Raw genomic sequence first — 21,545 nt, 5'->3', positions numbered from 1 at the left:
ACATGTGTATATATGCAACAGTGGATATATTATGATCAAGTACTTTATAATTCTTACTTTCTGCTCTCTCTTTTTCAAGAATGACAGAGTTACTAATCATTGTAAATTTAGAATTTATCGCGTGCCGTAAACAATTCCACATTGCACAGTTTACGAGTACAGTATTACTATTGCCCTAATATGATCAAACTCATTGACGTATAGTACGGTACCCACATTGTGACATACATCATTGAAGGAGATATCTGTCGTAACTTGGTATAGTATAGTCAGTATTGCGAAGTTCGCCATACTGCGAAGTTCGGGCACCCTAAGAAATACACGATTTTCACCATGAAAACCTACAGGAAGAGCCAAATTTCACCAAAAAGTACGAAGCTACAGTTATTTTCTCTCCAAAATGACCCGTGTGCAAGAAATTACTTACATATTTGTCAATAAAATGACGAAGATCTATGAAGTCTGTTATAATTACTGAAAGAGCAACAGCGCCACCAATTTTTACCAGCGCCACACTGTAGGTTGCGTGGCCGAAATTCGCAATACTCTAGCAAGAAATACCAGTTCCACAATCACGAAGAATCTTCTTGGAAAACAACGTGAAAACAGTTTGCAGGAAAGAAAGTTTGGCCGTGTATCGTACTATAACAAAATTCTCCCACCATATGAAGTATATTTTCAAATGATTTATACCAGAAGATTTAGTTTTGGGGTGTTTTAAGTCTTAAGTGGGCGAACTTCGAAGTCACCATCCTACTTGAAACTGTCCAGTCTCTAAATGTAAGGCAGATCGTAACAGCCAATAAAACATGTTGTCAACCACAGATTTGGAAGACTGCAAAGCCTGTGGTCTTAAATCTTGGAAGAAACAAGTCATTCTTCAGGTTTTGATCACGTCACCAGATTATGATAATGTCAATTTCCACCTTCTCCTCTCTCCATCTCGTCTGACACAGATGATTTATCTCCATGGGTTTCCTGCCTCATTTCCTTTCTCTTGTTGACTATCGGAGTCATCTTCATCTCTGAGCTCTCTCTTCAATTCCCTGGTTGCATCTCAAACTCGATCGCAACATAAGCGACTAACTCTGCCAGATTCCCATAAATCTTACAAGTAAATGAATGAATCCTTCTTAATCCACCCACCTCTCTCCTCTCTCTTCACAGGTCGTTAAGACGATCGGTCTTCGGGAGATCTGGTTTTTCGGTCTACAGTACACAGATTCCAAGGGATACATCACATGGCTTAAACTTAACAAAAAGGTTTGCACTTTTCCTTATTTTATATACAAAAAGAGAGGGGAAAAAATCCACCACTGGGACTTTTGTTCTTCGAGGTGTTGTTGTCAAAAGATGAGGATGTTCTGAACTGCGTCGATTTTGAGCAGTATTTGAAGTTGCACCTCGGTGAAGTGAAGGTGGTTACATTTGGTTCGGTTCCTGGAGACCTTGACTATTAATTACCAGACCAAATTAGAGAGGAAATTATACCATTTTGGTGATGCTTGTAGGATCAAGGGAATAATATAGTGTTCAAACTTTAGGGACAGTCTAGTTTTGAAGGATCTGTATTTCCTTCAGGTATAACATATTATCGTTCCTATGTAGAAACGCCTGCTCTACATGTTTGCAGTTGTATAACAATAAGACCATTTTATGTCTTTTGTGTGTATGGTTGGGTATATTTGTTCTTTTCTGTGGATATTTTGAAACCGAATTACCATTTTCAAATAATTTATTCTGGGTGGACAACAGGACAAGTAGTGTACCATAATGAATATTTATATCTGTGTGAAATGAGAGAAATTTAGTGTAAAATGGTTTAGAATACATCCCTGCTAGACATTAATGTTGCATTCCTAAGGAATGTGAAACGAGAGTTGACATGGAAGTCATGGGTCGTGGAAGAGACAAACAGTATGTAGATGGTAGTGGTTGGTACTAGGATGCAGGCTATCTCTCAATGAGAGAGAAACAGCATACTTGTTGTCGAAAACATCGAGATAAGTGTGTACCGTGCTTCCTTCAGGGAAGTCCGCTATATAGTAACACTCTCTCATATGTGAGTGGTGTGCTGTCGTTCCAAGTGGAAAACTGAAAACGATTTGTACTTTTCAGCTGTAACTCAAACTGTGGAATGGTGGTTGATATGGAAGATCATTCCAGTTTAAGCAGATTTCTACTTTGTTCTCCAGTGGATAGGGGTGGTGGGAGAGAGGGTGGTGGGGGAGGGGCTGGTGGGGGAATGAGCCTTGAGGAGGTGTGGGCTAGTGATTTGTTTGGAATGTACAATTTTTGGATGGTTAGGCAAGAAGCAACTTAAATAGATACTGGGTTTATCCTGAACCAATTCAATGTTCTTCTGACCATTAAACTTGTTTTATTATTTCAATGACTATCAAACAACATTATTTTCAAATTACATACAAGCAAAGAAACCACTTAAAGAACGACAAAAAATATAAAGAAGGCAGAAATCATGAATTGAAAGTTAAAACAGTAAGCAATGTCGAGAACAAGATCCATTGTAAATAATAATAATGTGTTTTCTGTTGCCAGGAAGCAGTTTGTGTATATACAGTATGTTTAACTTGATGACTCAGTTGTGAATATTCCTATCAATTATTTCAGGTCATTCAGATATCAGAAACCACCCTATATGCAAAGGTTGAGTAGATTTTTATCAGTATTTTGGTATTTCAAACATGCCATAGTACAAGTAATACAGACTGCTATGTGTGTAGTTACAGCATATTAATACCTGTTCTGACTTGCAACCTGGACTTTTGCACTTCTGGACTGATTACGCTCTTAAATTGTGACTAATTGTACTTTAAGCTTCCTAGGTTTAACCTTTTGTAACTTAACTTAATTAGTTGACCTTGTTTTGCATAAGTGAGATCTCAGTCTATTCAGTCTAATAAGAAAATACTTTAGAAAGCATTTCCAAACTAAATCTGCCATTAAAATTGGAAAATTATCGCATAATTATTGATAACAATTTTCTGGGGAACCTTCCTGAAGGACAGCTTAGAAATACAACAGTGTCCTCTGTATGGATAGGCCTGAATAATTATAGAATAGGAATATTCATGACTGTGTTGCCAATTGACACACACTTTCAAAAAAAGGAATCCACATAATTAATACCACCAATATTCATGAGAATACATACGAATTGTGGTATTTTGCAATTTGCTCGTATAGTCTTTTCTGCGTACGTACAGCTACCCTCTAAAATTTGTCTGCAATTGCCACCCCTCCCTCAATGCAGTAGCTGTTGTAGAATGCATAGGACAGAATACATTCTGCAGTGCACACACTTATTATGTAGCTATCACTGGGGAAGACTTTGTGAGTTCTTTCTTTCTGGGGCATGACTTTATTCATTAGAACTAGTACTGCAGGCTGGTTATGTTGTATATATATGCTACTGTAGTTTAAAGGATTGCTCTCCCTCTCTCTTTATGTGTGTATACAAGCATGGAGGTAAAAACAGATTTTTACCTCCATGGTACAAGTGAGTGCCTCTTTAGCTTGGCTGAATGAAAACTTCACAACAGGGTAAAGCAATTCTTCACTGTCCAATGCATCTACTCTTTTTGAAGAGTGATTAAGAGCTAAGGTATTTTCTGGCTGGGCTAAAGAACCAGAAGCAGTGACCCATATCCCAAATAATATGCTCCATGGTAGTGTTTAGTTCCTTTTGTCTGTTTTTCCCTTTTTTCTTTTTTCCCATTGGGCAAATAGGGAAGTCTTATTGAGGTTATGTGTAATAACCAATAAGTAGCTAAGGTGTAACCACCTACAAATTTCCTGATTTTACATTGTGCATAAAGGTTCAAATAAAATACAGCATCTGAAATTACAAATGCAGTCAATACCAAAATTTGCCAAGATTTTGTTTTTCTGACTTTTTGGTACATATACAGTAAGTAGCACAGAAAGTCATGAAATTTACAACAAAAAAATAAGAAAACTTGAGTGCTGATGAAATTGCCTCAGTTTTAACAGTGTCTTTTTTTCTTTTTTCTTTCCTACTGTATGTTATTTGAAAACAAAACAGAAATGTCATAACATAATTTGACAGAGACTTCCAGGTTCAGATAGCTGCTGCATATTCATTAGAACCTTGACCTATGACACTGCACACCTTTACAGGAATTGGTACTTAATACTTTGTAAACAGATCTGTTTCACCAAGCCCTTGACCACCTCCCTCCAGTTCCCCTTCCCACACAACATACTCTACATTACCACTAACATAGCTCCTTTTGGGGTGCAGGCTTTCGGAATGAAACTTGTACTTAACATCTGTTGTAGATATCAGTATGTGTATGTGTGTACATCTCTCGAATCATCATTCCATAAGGCATTTATTTCAGGGTTGAACAAATTGTACTGGAATTTTTACACAACTCAAATTGCACTAGAATTTGTAAAAAGATACTTTGTTGACCTCCCTGAGTAAACAATACTTTACAGCACAGAACTGTGGTACTTTTCATAGATGAAAAAGGGCAAAAATAAAAGAATTTATAAACAGGAAGAATGTTGAGTGCAAAGTTGGTTTCCTGGTGTGAATAGTAATAAAGTGTGAAAAAGGAAGATCCGGTGTGGGTGTCCCGATTCAGGTCAAGGACTTTGCAGTTGCCTATTTATTTACAGTGTGGTCTAGAGAAACTGTAGGACTACCATAGTTGCATGCTGAGCGGGGCTGCAGCATTACTGCAGCCAGGCTGTGTTGGACATTGCTTTGGACATTGTGTTGGACCTTGCTGCAGCTTTTTATCTTTTACACCGTACACCATACTTACCTGTCCCTGCTAAGAACTGCACTCTTGTATTTGTCATACTTTCAAAGTTAGTTCAATAGCATCATTATCAGTTATTATACATCTGTTAAATACAGTTTCAGTCAAGCTGTTATTAGTCCATTTGCGTTGCCTAAAAATTGTAGCACGCATAAATTTCAATTTTCTGATTAAGTGCGAAGAAATCCCAAACACTCTATCCACATTAAACATCACATGTAGCACAAATATTGTTAACTTTGCCAAGGTCTTTGTAGCGTATTTCCCTTTCGTTTTGTTTGCTCTTTGATGTACTGTTGAATGTAAAATACCAGAACAGTTAAAAAGTGGTTTGCACAACCTGATAAAACACTGTGACACTGTTTCCATAGGTTCTTCATGATATCATTCGCCCTGAGAATGACCTATGTAGAATCTATGTGACCTCACAACTAGGTCATTGTCTATTAATGGTTCCATGGGGATTTATCCCTATCAATTAGTCCTGTTTAAACTTCCATGTACGTTATTCACTGGTCTTTGTAGTTTTCCTAGCTTGTTAAGCCTATTATTTACAGTAAAATACCAAAAGAATTGCTTCTAGATAGGAAAAAGTTTGAATGACCTGTTATCGACCATTGTGGTGTTTGTGACTTGGTCCACCCCACCCATCCCCATATCCCACCATAGTTGTACTTTCTAAACTTTAGAAAAGTTTGATAATTACTGAGCTACAAAAAATTTGAACAGCTAAATAATTCCAGCTCTTATCCTAATATACTCTCAGCATGTTTTCAAGTACAACATGCAACCAGTTAGTACTATTAAACCATTTACCCTTGTATACGTAGTAGTACACTTTTAGCCAATAAGGAATATAAGCATTTCCCCAGTCAGGTACCATTCTGTGCACTTCTGTACATAGCACTGGCATACTATGTAGTCAGCAACAGTGATTTTATGCATCTAGTGTAAATGGTAATGTAAAGATATCCCTTATATAGGTACAGTTATGTTTATCTGTCTACTCTTGGTTTTTAATGTTTCAAGAATGTGCTGGTATAGGAAACTTGTTAATATGGTATTTTGAGGATTTTAATGGGATAGCTACAGTTTACCACAGGTATGTATGGAAATTCTACTAACAGAGATCTTACTACTGTGGGGGAAACCTTATCCTAACAAAGATCTTCAGTGGTTTTTTATAGCCATATATTACCTTATGTATGTGTATGGTTGCCATGGTATCGGATCAGGTCAGGCGGGGCACAGTGTTTAAGAAAAAATGTTGGTTTGGGTAGGTAGATCAAATATGAAATTTGTCAAGGCAAGAGAAAAAAAGGAAAGTAGCATATTAGTACTCAAACATAAACACTCTGGATATTCCAAAATGTTGATTTCTTCTGGAGAGCAACTAAACATATGTAGTGATTTCACACAGTAAATGTATTGATTAAAACTGTCACTGTCGTACCCACTGCTGTCAAAGAAATATCTTATATTCCTAAATATCCATAGTCTAATCTCTGGTATACCATAAGCAGTTACTGCATGACCAAGATCCATACATTATACTATTGGCCCCCTCCCCCCACCATAAAAAAAATGTCTTTCTGATGTAACATGTATCATGAACATCGTTGTTTTTCCTCAACCTTCACTTTAAGGCAGTTTTCATGAAACTTCATAAATTTTATGTATCATGTGTCATATATTCATGTACCAGTATAGACTTGTGACAAGTCTGTTTCTGTAACAACAGTTTTGTTTATTAGTACTTCTGTAGGTGTTGTTTTAACCAGTCAACAATATGTGGCAGTTACACCCAAAGGAAGGGTGTGTTGCCATCCAAACTCCTACCTAGTTTGTGCCACTAACATCCATGATAGTGAAATCATCAACCACTGTGTAAACTGCCCTTATGCTAGTACTATTCAGACTAAGTTATGCAGCACAGTTTTGTGGTCAATCTATGTGTGTGGTCACCAGGCAATGCCTGTTGAATTGAGAGGTTTCCGATCACAACAAGAAAATCTGCAGTGTGAAAAATTATCTTTACCGTACAGTTTTAATCCAGTGCCAGGCATGTTTGTACAAAGTTAAATATGCAAACCTTTAAACCGTTGCACCTTTAATTAGCCCATAAAATAAACACATCATTTTAATATCTGCAGTTGTGATAAAAAGCAAATATTGAATTAAACTGACTTTTTTTCAGGCCAGACTGATCCTTTTCCCTACTGTACGTACGATAATCTCTATTACGGAATCGGAGCCATTACGCAAGTTTGCATTACGAATGTTTTATTGCAGTCGTTCTTTAAAACGCCAATGAATGCAATATTTTATTGCCATTCCTCGATGAAACATGTCTTAGGTATTTGGCTTTCTCGTCTTGATATGAAGTGGATAAAGAAAATGCAAAAGTTATGGAAATTATAAAGTTATGGAAATTGAAACTAGTTATCTGCATTTAGTATATATACCTGAACAGTTATATTGATAATATTCAAGTTTAGATATTTAAGTAGATTATGGAAGGAAACCCAGCCCTATGTCAACAACGTCATCACACTCTACATACCAGAGAGAGGCTGACGATGTTGAAACAAAGTTTGGAACAATCAGCTATATTGTGTTCCTTCGTATGTGTATACAGTACAAGAATAAAAAAGGGTTTGAGAGGTATAAAAACGACTAAAAAGATTAGAGTTGTTAAACACTGATCGTTAGCGTTAAATAAACGTGTTTTAATCACATCTCATTACAGGTAATGGTACAAGATGTTACCAAAGGTTCACCATTGCAGTTTAAGTTCCGAGCCAAGTTTTTCCCTGAAGATGTAACAGAGGAACTCATTCAAGAAGTAACACAGGTAAAGTATACCCCTCTCCCCCCCCTCTCTTCTCCCTTCTTCACCCTCAGAAAAATGACAAATCAACATCCAATAGCTATTGCAAGTTGGTAAATGTTATAAATTGTTGTGACTTTGTAAAAGAACATAAGTGAATCTGTTGAGGAGGGGATCAGGGAAATATCTTTTTGTAAACCAAACAGTTACTTCCAACATTTGTAAAATTTGACAAATCTGGGTGACCAAGAATACTACACATATAGACAACATTGCAGTGGAAGTCATTTACTGTGATTGATTGATTGGTTGGTCAAATTCAATTCTAATGTTCACTAAAATTAAAACATTTTTACAACATCACCCTTCAGGGATCAAGAATTTGAATATTAGATTTCTCTTCCTCCTCCTCATCGTCTGTGAAAATTAAAGCGATGAGTTGTGATATACACCTGGTGATATAATGGTCGTTAAACTAAGAGAGAATGTAAAACGTCGTCCTTTACTTATCCTATGTTGTTTTGTTTCTATCTTTCATTCAGAGACTGTTTTTCCTTCAAGTTAAAGAAGCCATTTTGACGGACGACGTCTATTGTCCTCCTGAAACATCGGTCTTGCTCGCTTCTTACGCCGTCCAGGCAAAACACGGAGATCACACCAAGGAATCTAGCTCCCCAGAATTTCTGACCAACCACAAGCTGCTTCCAGAAAGGTACATGAGCAGTTTTCTTCTTTTGTTCAATGAAGATGTTTACCTCGCATGAATGTATCTCTCGCTGCCAAAAGTACACAAGCGGAGATAACATCGCCAGCTTGTTGCGCTAATGTCCCCTCGCCCCTGCCTCCCTTCACCCCAAAGGTCATCAAAACAGATGTCCTTATTTGATGCACATTGTAGCTCAATTAAAGCAAGCTTTACTCAAGCTTGTCAAACTGAATGTGTAGAAGCAGCGGTGGCCAAGCTTGCTTTAATGTAGGTGTCCCATAGGATAAACTTCCAGATCTTTGAGAGCTGCAAGACATGATCAAAAGTTATCAATTTACCTAATTATACTTATGGTCATAATGCAAAGAGGAGCTCTGCCAAGATAATTCTGTTAGCCGCACATTGAAATGTCAAAAAATGGGCCATGGTTGGGACACCATCCCTGGTATAGAGTTTCTTAGAATTAGACACACCTGCAGTTTAATTAGTCAACCTTGTGAACACTGAAAGTCATGCTTTTGTGTGTGGGAGGGATGGGGGTGGAGGGAGGCAGCGGGGGTGGGGGGGTTGGAAGTGGGTGTTCAAACTTTACTGATTGCATAGATATTGGTAACCCCAACTTGCCTGTTCAAGTTTACTTACTCATCAACATTTTAAATGTTGAAGAACCTTGCTAGTGTTTGAGTTCATGCATTAATTGGGAGTTGTGACTTTGGTCCATCCAGTGTAGAAGGTTCTGGTGGCTCCTGACTATAACCGGGACCAAATGAATCACTGGATACCCGGGTCATCTCGAAAGTTAGGTTGAGAAGCTCAATTGGTAAAGAGAAAAGAGTTTGTTGCCCTTTGAGGTCACTCATGCCAAAATGTCTTTGCTTGATAAAGCTATTTACAAGGATTGGTCTCTAGTCAGTTCCTGGTTTGGTAATCATATGACTACTAGCTCATTCCTCAGCCTTAAGTTATTTACTTTAAAGGTTTGGTTTCATTTTCTATCTCTCTCTCTCTCTACAGGGTGATCGACCAACACAACCTTACTCGGGAACAATGGGTGGAGCGAATCGTGAATTGGTATGCAGAACACAAGGGCATGTTAAAGTAAGTATGCCAACCAAATAAAACAAAGGCACAAGTCTTAAAAGAAACAAATATTGTCCTGGTGTACACTAACTCTTCCCATTAACAAATTAAAATAAATCTGGTTGGAGAAATTAATCGATTAAGTTTTCTTTCTATTTAGTCCATAGGGTTTTCCAACAACTTTGTTTGCTACAGCTGCACTGCTGTGGCATTTCAAATTTAAAAACATCAAAATTATAAAAGTATACAAAATAAAATTAAGATGACGACACAAAGTGGATAAAGAAGGAAAAGCAAAAGGTTAGATGCAGACACAAACAAACATATAAATAAACATAAAAATAAATAGGAAAACTTCACGATGATTTCAATTGATTTTCTACTTTCATTTTCAGGGAAGATGCCATGTTGGAGTATCTGAAAATCGCTCAAGATTTGGAAATGTACGGTGTTAATTACTTTGACATCAAAAACAAGAAAGGAACTCAACTATACCTCGGTGTCGACGCACTCGGACTCAACGTCTACGAACATCAGGATAAGTAAGTCAAAGGAAACGATATGTAAAGCATATGCAAATGTATACAAAAATTGAATTAATCTCTTACACCCCATTGCAACCACCATATGCAAGAAAGGAACTCAGCTTTACCTCGGTTTCCATGCCCTCGGACTCAGCGTCTAAGAACATCAGGATAAGTAAGTGGAAGGATACATTAAGCGTAAAAGGATATGTAAAGCATATGCAAATACAAAAATAGGATTGATTTCTTACACCCCATTGCAACCACCATATGCACGAAAGGAACTCAGCTTTACCCTGGTTTCCATGCCCTCGGACTCAGCATCTAAGAACATCAGGATAAGTAAGTCGAAGGATACATTAAGCATAAAAGGATATGTAAAGCATATGCAAATACAAAACTAGGATTGATCTCTTACACCCCATTGCAACCACTAATGCAAGAAAGGAACTCAGCTTTACCCGGGTTTCCCATGCCCTCTGACTAAGCATCTAAGAAAACCAGGGATAAGTAAGTCAAAGGATACATTAAGCGTAAAAGGATATGTAAAGCATATGCAAATACAGAAATAGAATTGATCTCATAAACGTCCATTGCAACCCCTATATGACCGTTTTCTGTGTTCATTTCCCCCCCCCCCTCACCTACCACTTCTGGTTGTTTAGCTGCAGTTTAGGCACCCTACTGTTAGCCTTTCCTTTGTACAGGATATGATCTCACCGATTTATGGTTATTTTTGTCACAGATTGACACCCAAGATTGGATTCCCGTGGAGTGAAATCCGTAACATCTCTTTCAACGATAAGAAGTTTACCATCAAGCCAATAGACAAGAAAGCGCCAGTAAGTTGATATTATGATCTCAAAAGTTGGTAAGAAATAAAAAATATGAAAAAAACAGTTTGTTGAGTACCAGACTTATATACAATGAGTACCACAGCATGAGAACCAGTACAAGTAGAATTCCCCCTTGATATGAGAATGTGCATACAAGACTCTGAGCGAGTTGAAGGGTACATAATGGCACAATTACGAGGTACTAGATTTCCAAAAATGACCCCAAATTTTACCAAACAGACAGAGTATTCTTTACATTAACATTACACTATAGCCAGAGTAACTTCTAGATTGTGGCATCAAAACAACATTACCTACTGTAACAACTAATTCAAGATCAGTTAGTACCAGACTAGTAACACGAGTACAACAGCATGAGTACGAGCACGAGTAGAATTCCCCCTCATCGATTTTAGCGATTAAAGCAGGCTGCTAGGTGTGGTTATGAGTATGTAAGTCAAGTAACTGTACTAGATCTCCATAATGCCCTGAGTTTAAAATAAGTGAAAATCCCAAGTGTTGGTACAAGTTTGAAGAAACTATATACTAGAATATGAATATGGGTATGCTGCAAATGTATGAGGGGGAGGGGTTAAGGGGGCTGGGTTGAAGGGGATAACATTGACGGTAGAATTGACATTTGAAAAGTGTTCTTAAGATTTTAAATATTCCCAGAAAAAAACATTTTTTGTATGACAAAATAGAATATAATAGTAGGTGCCATTTTGTGGATAACAGGCAGTTTTTCATCTGTCACATTTGAGATAAGAAATTTATATGTCTCACTAGAATTTACCTTTTACCTACTTAACTTGAGGGGAATTCTTTTCTTTTGTTCTTCAGGACTTCATTTTCTTTGCGCCTCGGTTAAGGGTCAACAAGCGTATCTTGGCCCTCTGCATGGGCAACCATGAGTTGTACATGCGCCGTAGGAAACCCGACACTATCGAGGTCCAACAGATGAAGGCTCAGGCCCGGGAGGACAAACAGGCCAAGATGATGGAAAGGTACGTTGGTGGTGAAGCTAGGGGTGTGGCTTTGTCGTAAAAGTCTGGTTGATAAGAAGGGTTTATGTATCTAACCAGTTATGATTCCTTATAAGTTCTCTCTGCCAGATAATTTGATGGGTTTCGGTTACATTTCTTCCAGAGTGTTCAAAGTAGGTCGGGATGGGTGTTCCCTTATCGTTAAGTTTCCAGTTCCTGGCTTCCGAGACATTGAAACTTGGAATGATTCTTCATATAGTTAACAGATGAATCTTTGATGAACTTAAAAGCAAAACATAAAAACAGTCTTTCAGTGAAATGTAAACGCTTTCACAAACACTTCAGAACTGATACAGGAAAGTTTTTGTTAAGGTTTAGCTGAAGTAATATCAAATCTCACGGAATTTATTTTAAACATTTCCTCTAGGCAACAAGTTAATCGTGAAAAGGCCAAGAGGGAGGAAGCTGAGAGACAAGCAGAAGAACTGAGAGAGAAACTTGCCAAGAAAGAGGCACAAGAAGTGGCTACACGAGAAGGTAATCAATAATTGATGCATAATTTCATTCATTATCAATTTAATTGTTTATTTGTTTTTCTACATAACTTTACAAGAGAAAAACAAGAATAATACCATACAAATGAAATGACAAGTTATGAAAGTAAGTGGATTAACAAACTCTGGTGGGCTTAACAAAGTAACACACTCCCTTGAAACATCAAGAAGAAGAAAAATTAATAATAAAACCAGGGGGGAGAGGAGGGGGGATTTTACCACCTGTGACATTTATTGAGTGTAAATGTGGCCGTAGAGCATGATAAAATGTACACCATATATTGAGGAGTGGAGGTGCACACAGTCTAGAATTGACTTTGGGCAAGACTCCCGGTGTCCGGATGCACCACTTATTGAATAGTACCCAGGGGTTTCCATTTTACCTCCTTCTCCTTCATGGGAACATCCATTCAAATTGTAATTATGGTAATCCGACACCGTACCCCTCCCCCCACCCTCTCTGCCACCCCTTCTCAGATTCAGGCAAGGATTTCACTTCCACAACTATCTGGACGACCCAACTTAAGACATAAAAAATATGTTAACATTTTTCAGCGATTGAGAAGAAAAACGAAGAGACAAAAGAACTGGAAGAGAAAGCCCGCCAAGCAGAAATCGAGAGGCAAGAGACAGAGCGTCAGAAGAGAGAGGCAGAGGAGGCGGCCATCCAGTACCGACAGCAGATAGAGTCAACGGAAGCTAAGAATGCTGAGATGCAGAGGCAGGCAGAGGAGGCAGACGCCCTGGCAAGGAAGTTTGCCGAAGAGGCCGAGGAGAAGGAGAGGCAGAGTAGGATCATCTCACAGGAGGTGAGTTTCTGCATCCTCTGTCCGTGTAACATTAAATCATAAGGGTGATGGGAGGAGGAATGCTGATGATGATGTTAAAATAAAAATTTAAAAAACCACCAGAGTAGAGTCTCAGGGATTGTTAGAAGGTTGATGGAGTTGATGGGATTTGAAATGGGACCACTTTGAGGATTGTAGTCAGAACCATCAGCAGTGATTGTATTTGCATTATAACATCACCAGTCGAGCACATCCATTGCCAGATTACCATTGGTCTGGATGGACCCAGGGCCCCCCCATCCCCCTATATCTAGGGGGCTTTCAAAATCAGAAGGTCAGGGGAGAAAAAAGGAATGAAACAGTAATATGACCTATGGCAACAAAGTTTTAAATATCTACAGAAATATTTTCTTTTTTGGCCTCTTCATATTGCCTCTACAATTTATAATATATTGTAGTGAAAGGCATCAGTAGAAAGCTATAAATATTGAATAACAATGCCAACCCCCCCCCCATCCTCACCCACTCGACTGGGAATATGCTGCAGACACACATTTTTACATTGCACCTGGATACAATATCTGCCTTGGTTGCCCTACCATCAGGTGGGGGCCCCATATTTCATGTCTTGATCACCCCCCCCCCTCCAGAAAGTTACATCTGGCCCTGATTTCATCTACATTAAATACAAGTGACCAAATTCTGTTGTTCATTCATAGCATTAATGACAACGATAAATGTTAATACCTCAAGTTAACAAACAAACAATTCTTCACAGCCTATTCATGTAACAATTCACTTAATTGATGGGAGTAGAGTGCGAGTGTTTCAGGTATGGACATGACTAGTGTTACATGTTGTTGGTCATGGAATCAACCAGAGCGTTTCCCTTGGGAATGGTAAATCCGGAAGGAAGAGATAAGTGTGGGGTGACCCGTAGCGGATGTCACTGGGGTGGCGCTGTGCAAAATTATACCAGTGGCGTTTTTGGTAGATTGGGAAGGTGCCTTAGTTTAGTGGGAGACAGGTAAGTAAAGCAAAATGGTGCGGACACGCTGTGCGGTGTGAAGGTCTAACTTCGGCTGTACTGTATGGCTAGCTTTACCGTACGGCTGCAAATGCAAACCAGGCCGTCCGCAAAGGAGGTGGATTGACAACTTAACCAATTGGTCCCGTCGTTCTGCTAACCAGCTGATTGAAGATGGCAACGTCGGATTAATATTAATAAGTGCTGTAAACCTCATAATGTGTATAATCTTCGAGGAGGTCAACGGGCCAATTTGGCTTATGACTATTGATTATTAGGTAATTATCGTCATTTGTAAATACCCAAACCAGTAACGTTTGGGGTATCAACCAGCTACTACTGCTCAGCTACTCTCACACTCTCTCTCTCTCTGTTTGCTTGCTCTCTGCTTTTAGCTGGAGGAGGCTCACCTGTCTCTACAAGCCCAGAAGGAGAAAGAAGAGGAGTTGCAGCAGGCGGTGATAGCGGCCCAGGCCAGAGCAGAAGCATCCCAGGTCAAGGAGGCCACCGTACAAGAACAGGAGGACTCTGAAGTAGCTCATACCATGGAACTCTCATCTGAACAGCTAGAGGGCGACAGAGATGAGGAGACCAGAGAAACCACAGTGGACAAGAACGCTCAGATGCAAGAAATGTTGGTGGTGAGTAGTAAGCTTGGTATAAGGCTTGTGAAAGGGTAAGAGTGTGTTTAGTGAAGAGGTTGAGGGGGGATATATTTGCATGTTTTGTATCTCCTAAGCCAATAGATTGATTTGGCCCCCCATTTCAACGTACGTACTGATCGTGAGTCAGTCTGCAGACATTATCGATACCAGAATGATTTTTTTTTCTGCGGTGCTAACTTGTCGCTGTATCTTCTCCTTTAATCGTTTGAGTGTTTTGTTTTCTCCTTCAGAACCTGAGGGCCGACCTCGGCAACACCAGGACGACTGAGACGGCCTACGATCTCCTCCACATGCAAAACGTGAAACAGGGGAGGGATAAGTACAAGACGCTACGACAGATCAGGAAGGGGCATGTGCACAGCAGAGTGGAAGTCTTTGAGAATATGTAAATTTCCAGTCCTATATAATGGAGGTGAGTAGTAGTGAAACTACAGATTGATTATCGTTGTCAGGCATTGACCCAACGCTTGTTGGATTCGATGCTTAGCTTTCAAGGCTGACATCTAAATATTTGAGTTACTGGGACAAACATCTAACACACAGACACCCCCCCCCCTCCCCCAAGATTGGTTGCTCCACAGATGCAAGCAAGATTCAATAGGGAGAAAATTAAACTTTACGACCTCAAATGACATTTCTCCCTACAATTTTTGGCTGTAAGAAGACGTTTATTTTACAAATGCTCTATCAAAAATATCGGAGCTCAGCAAAATGAAACTGTTATTTGTTTCAGTGTCGACACAGTTTACAATCACCTTGGAAATAAGCTAAGAAAAAGCGTTGGAAAAGTTCAAAGATGTCACTTCCTTCATATGTCACTGTGATGTCACAGGTTGCCAAATGAAATGCAAACTCATGATATGAGTTGTCAACCGTGATAATATCTCCCAAATTCGAAAATATTCGTAGTGGCTTAGTCGTGGTTTTAATCAAATAGTTATCTCTATCTCTCTGTCTCTCATGTAAGCTAAATATGTTTTATTTTGTCATTTAACGGTAGAAAGTGCTCGAAGAAAGTGAAAAAACCAAGAGAAGTGGAAATGGATGCCTGCTTTCAAGTATAATAATTGAACTGTAGAGTTTAAGCGACTATTCTTGAAACTCATCTTTTTTTCTGTTTCTTTTCTTGGCAGATTATCGTGACGGTATATAGCTCCGAATCTACAGTACCTTAGTCTTTGTAAGACGGTGGTCCATTATCTTACTAAAATCTTTAAATAGTCCTCGGGAGATTGTTGCCCAGCCTTGCTAACTTAGTTGTCAGCATAGTATTTAGGTATTTGACAAAATCCAAAAAATTTAAAAAAATTCACCACAAAACTATATAAAAAAAGGCGGGCATGGGGGGGAAAACCCCCAACCCCGCAAAAAAAAAAAATTAAAAATGCAAAATGGTAAAAGTATGTTAGCGAGCAGCACCATTAATTTCTATCAGCAACTTTTGTTTTTAGATTAAAATTGCTAAGTGCCTTTTGCATTGGTTTCTATAACATTTTGTTCTTTCTTTAACATCATTTTTAAAAGGAATATCCGATGAAACAAAAACAAAAAAAGAACCAACAAAACGATGATCTCTCTTTCCTAATTTCATCTTCATCTTTGGCCGTCAGGTTGTTTATATTTGAATTAAAGAGGGGGAAGGGGTGGGGTGAACGACACAATTTGGTGTGAACAACAGAACTCTATATACTTTATAAATGGAAATAAAATGTGTAAAAATTAATGATATGGGAATTTTTCTTCTCTCAAAAGTTAAAGCAACAAACCCCTTCTTCTTCTTCCTTGGCTTAGAATAATATTATTATTATTATGACACAGGTCTAGGTAAACATACAATTTACCTATAGCCGTCATTTGTAACATATTATATTAATTTCTTTTTTTTTAAGTTTCAATTTTAAAGGGATACTTGAACGGGGTGAAAAGGTTAACATAAAAACAAAAGCAGTGATGTAAAGCACAGTGTTGACATGTAGCCGTCGTATTTAAAAAAAAAATGAAGAAATGGAATTGTTATAATTGTAATATGCAGATTGTATTCCATGCTAATTGTACTCGACACATGCATTCCCAAACACAGTGTCATCTTAATATCTGACATCATGTCTTGTTTTGTTGTTTATTCTCCTTTTTTTTGTTTTTATCGTTTTTTTCTCGTTGTTTATCTGCCTCCTTCTGTCACCTTTTCTCATTTTACTCAAAAAGTGTTGTTTTTGTTTCAAATCAAAGAAAGTACTACGTGAGAATAATACGCCTTTGTCGTCATATTTCCAGTACCTTATTTATATCGATCTGCAGGAAGTAAAGAAAAATGATTGGTAAAAAATTTCACAATCCGAACGATCCCAATCGATGTCATCTGAGAAAGAAAAAATAGAGAAGCTGGACTCCCAGATGCAACGCAGATTGTTCGGTTTATTCAAACGATTTTATAGACCCCATGTGATTGTTACAAGCTTGTACAATGTTGAGGATCTGATCCTGAGAAACATTGGCCAATAGATAACCCAAATTTTATTGGCTAAAATAACTAAACACAAAAGAAAAAAAGCATATTTGTGTTATGAAACTTGGAGTTTTTGTTTGGTTAAAATATTTCAAAGTTTGGTGTCAAAATCTGATATAAAAAAATTGAGAAATATACTTTTAGAGATGACAATAAATATGGTAGATTTTTTAGATTTCAATTCGATTAAGAAACTTACTGTTTAATCACTGCAATAGAACAAAAGGTATGGAGAAAATCCATTCCACCATGTTGTTTTTCTCTTCCTGATGTGGTGTTTTGTCGGGCTACAAGTGATATGTCATCGCTGGTAATATCTGGCTATAGTCACCGTAGATAACAAACTGTTTGTCTAATAATCAGTTCACGTTTGGGAATACAAAGAGGTGAAAGTGGCTCGTCGTTTTGCTGGTAAAGTAAGTGAATAAACTGGAAGATATCTGGCCCAGAGCTTTGCTGGTACATTACATGCTTACATGTTATAACCATTTCAAAATTCAATGTCGGTCCTCCAAAAACTAAATCGTTCCAAACAAAGTGTGTTTATCTGCACCTGCCATGATATTCCTTCAGACATTTTATAAAGTTTAAAGTGTTTTTGTGATATTTCTGCTAAATGTAAGACCTGATTGATTTCACATTTTGATTTGAAATTTTGTATGTAAGACATGATTGAATGAAGCAGACTTTGTAACCAGACTTCATATATATGACTGCATAACAGACTCATATGATTGGCCGTTACTAGTACTCATTGTACTTGGTGTATATTATTACCTAACCCGTTTGAGTTGTGGAATAAATGCATAAATGTGCAAAAATGGCCTACTACTCATCTTCTCAAGTTGTGATATTTAACTCTTGATTTATACTCAAGTCACAGGAAATGACAGCAGCCCCCCCCCCCCTCCTTTTTTTCTCAATGCAATATTAGTGACGCAACTTTTTAACGGGGGAGTTACGGTTCAGTTCACCTTTTTCATTTCTTAAAAAACTTACCAGTGGTTATTTTCCATATTCAAAATACTGTGTTTTTTGGGTTAAGATTCTGGAAATCTTCAGATGTTCTCTGCTGTTTGGGAATTTTTTCAGTCATATTGAAGGACAGTCCTGGAGAGTTATAGTCTGGTTTGGAATACCAGAGATTGGTTGAATAAACTCTGAAAATATTTTGAAGTCCTTAAAAGTTCTTCTATGTTTTCGTATTGTTAGCACTGTTTTTGATGCAATGCCATTTCCCAGTTTCTGTAGCAAGGTTTCCTTGGCAACAGTATGTATGGTCTTTGGTTATAAAGATAACTTGAGGGAGATTGGGTGTCTCGTAAACTGTTGTCCTGGTATCATTGATAAAAGGGTGAGAAGAACAAGAATTTGTTTTGTTTTGTTTTTGGTGTAGATGAGAAAGGTAGTTACTGATGAATGGTGGTAACCGATTAAAATATCGATAACTGGTCTGAAAATATTGGCTCGATCGAATAAAAGGATCAGTTTTAACGATGTAAGAAAAATTTGCTTCACAACTCAAGCAAGTCTTTGTCTATGGACAAAAAGTAGTCGCATCTGATAGCTTCATCTAGGAATTGTATTTGATTAATAATCTACCGTATCTATAAATATTCCAAAGCTCAATCTATTTTCTTTTCTGCTGTCTTGTTCATCAAATCTAAACAATGATTAGATTTGCCAAAGTTTTATGCCCTCTTGTCCCAAATGGAGAAACATAATCCAAACATAATAAAAAATCATTAAAAAATATATATTTATATATTTGTTAATCACTTAATGCTGTGGAGTCATCCCACGTTATATGTTTTGATACCCAAGAAAAAGCAAAACTCTCGCGCATGTGAAAGTATAAAGCCTGAAAATACATTGAATTTGTTTTATTTATGAAATGTTGAAAGCAACTTTGTTAGCGGGTATTCAACTTCGGCAGATACCTCCCCAACCCTCTGCCCCCACCCCACCCCACCCCTTCTGTACCCTCCTGCTCTCTTTTCTTTTCTCTTAATAAAGAAAGAGACAAGTGGGACAGCTCATTAATTGGTTTTCTTTATATAAATGAACGTCTAACAATGAGAAATATTGTCTAAGTCTGTTTCTGTCTGTAAAACATATTAATATGCAAATACTTCGTTAGTGTAGTCGTTTAGTCGTCTCAGTGAAAGTCGGATGAAAAAATGGAAAAAAAAACATTACTTTGTTACAAAAATTTTGAAGTTTTTCTTACATTTTCTGCAGTATCGTACAGAGTGTAAAATAAGTCCTTTCTTAATTTTTTTTTCTTTTGATTATTTTTCACCCTATCATTGTCTGTGTATGTTTCCACATACGAGTGAAATACAAAGCAGATTCTGTGTTCTTATGCTGATGGATAGCTTCTGATACGTTGAGGTCAAAGTTTGTTATGAATATTCATAAGGATGGAGACTCCACCCACCCAATTTATACACATCCTTTCACTTGCAAATATGCTTTGCGGAAAATGCTCTTGTCTGTAAAGGAATGCTTTCTTTTGATAATGGAAGTGCATTTTCTTTCGGATTTACCCATTACAGTTATACCTTACTGTGTTGATAAGGTGACGTCATCAGTCAGTTGGGACCGTTTCCTCATACTAGTGAGTAACCACTCTATATTGTGAAGCGTGACCTAAGAGTACCATATTGAACAAAAAATTGTCCCAACAGGGTGACCGCACAGCTTATAAGCCATCTCATCCTCCTTACACTTGATGAAAATACAGTATGATATCAAAGTTATTTCCGATCTGGAAGTGTCTTCTCTCGAGTCTTTTGTCTACCAGGTGAAGTGAACCCATCTGTCATCTTGAACGTACCTTTGTCCTGCCGTAGTAAATGGCTTATTAATTGACTTCAATACACACTAAATTATTCATATTTCAAAACAGAAATGGGTGTTTGAACTGGCAATATGGCCTGGCCTATCATGACATTTGGCCACCGTGACCGTTTAGATTTTGAGCCAGAAATGGTGAAAGTTTAGTATAGTGCTCCACAACCTAAATGTTTGACTACCATAGAACTAAAAAATAATTTCTATGGTGACAACGCTTTTCGTCAGTTCTAGCTGTATGATACCAAGATAAGCTTCTTTTGCAGTAATATTCAAGCAATTTAAGATCGTACATGAGGCAGAATCTCTGAGTCTGGTTTGTAACATGCACACGTTAAACTGCCTTGCTGGAGAGAAAGATGGCGCATCCTAAATAGTAAATGCCACCCGATATGCACCGTTCGGCATGATTTGAAGTCAGATAAATTTCAAGCTCTTACTATTTCGTACTTTTGAGTAGTAACGTTATGCTCAGTTCGTGGTAATTATGTTGCACCGGGTCGTAAAATCACCATTGCCACGTGGTAACATTGATGACGTAACAGGATAAGGGCTGAAAATTGTGTAATATCTAAGGAAAATGACCAGGAAAGAATCATTGAACGAAAACGAAACATTCAGTAATCTAAACCACGATGCTAGAACCCTGTCTCTAACACTGTACCTCCGCGACCCCATCGGAGCGGGGCATAACAGTCTTAAGGGATTAATTATCGTCCTCGCCGGTCCCCCTCTGTGCAAAATTGGAGCGAATGGTCTTCATTTCAGACGTCGACCTATCCAATCGAAAGTATTGACTTAAGTTATTTATATCTCTAATCTCTAGATTAATTGATTGAAAATACCACTTAATTAATTAAAATACTGCAGATCTACTCGACAGCAATTAGTGATAGGCCTATGCTAATTGCACACTTATGCCACTTTGTTGCGTATTAATAAGTATATAGTTTGTGCAAGTATATTTGTCGTCAGAGATTTCGACATTCAAATGTAAGATTTTTTAAATGAAATTTTCCTTCTTAAGTTTTGGGTAGATGGAAGGGTAGAGGAAAGACAACAAATCCTGAGATTTATGTCTGTATCGTCATTGATCTCAGTATTACAATCAATAATTAACATGCACAAAACTCCATATGTTATCTGAAAACATGATTATGTCAGAGATTCCGACCTCCAACTAAATTTTCAATCGAAAATTAGATTGAAAATTTCAATCGAAAATCAGATCGAAACTTTGTATCTTTGATATTCAGATAATTATGTCGGGTGTCTTACTGGGATTCATTCAACTTTGGGTTGGATCCATAATGGCGGGAGAGAGGGGGGGGGGGGGGAACAATGTACCTAACCCCGAGATTTATGGTTGTATT

At 37.8% G+C, this 21,545-nt stretch overlaps 2 protein-coding genes across 2 annotated transcripts in view; one reads left to right on the top strand and one right to left on the bottom strand.

The window, feature by feature from the left end:
• LOC139962404 (radixin-like) overlaps positions 1-20,078 on the top strand; it is a 50,208-nt gene extending 30,130 nt beyond the window's left edge. The window contains exons 4-15 of the mRNA XM_071962318.1: positions 1,168-1,263; positions 7,564-7,668; positions 8,187-8,356; positions 9,365-9,448; positions 9,826-9,972; positions 10,700-10,796; positions 11,634-11,797; positions 12,204-12,313; positions 12,886-13,139; positions 14,541-14,786; positions 15,041-15,222; positions 15,944-20,078. Of these exons, the coding sequence (XP_071818419.1) occupies positions 1,168-1,263; positions 7,564-7,668; positions 8,187-8,356; positions 9,365-9,448; positions 9,826-9,972; positions 10,700-10,796; positions 11,634-11,797; positions 12,204-12,313; positions 12,886-13,139; positions 14,541-14,786; positions 15,041-15,199 (1,632 nt within the window). The 3' untranslated portion in view covers positions 15,200-15,222; positions 15,944-20,078. The remainder of the gene's footprint in view (positions 1-1,167; positions 1,264-7,563; positions 7,669-8,186; positions 8,357-9,364; positions 9,449-9,825; positions 9,973-10,699; positions 10,797-11,633; positions 11,798-12,203; positions 12,314-12,885; positions 13,140-14,540; positions 14,787-15,040; positions 15,223-15,943) is intronic.
• LOC139962409 (protein mago nashi homolog) overlaps positions 1-21,545 on the bottom strand; it is a 183,793-nt gene that overhangs the window by 153,258 nt on the left and 8,990 nt on the right. The gene's annotated exons all lie outside the window — the stretch shown is intronic.

The sequence above is a fragment of the Apostichopus japonicus genome, chromosome 21 (assembly GCF_037975245.1).
Source record: "Apostichopus japonicus isolate 1M-3 chromosome 21, ASM3797524v1, whole genome shotgun sequence".
Classification (NCBI taxonomy): domain Eukaryota; kingdom Metazoa; phylum Echinodermata; class Holothuroidea; order Aspidochirotida; family Stichopodidae; genus Apostichopus; species Apostichopus japonicus.
This window is presented reverse-complemented; position numbering and strand designations above follow the sequence as displayed.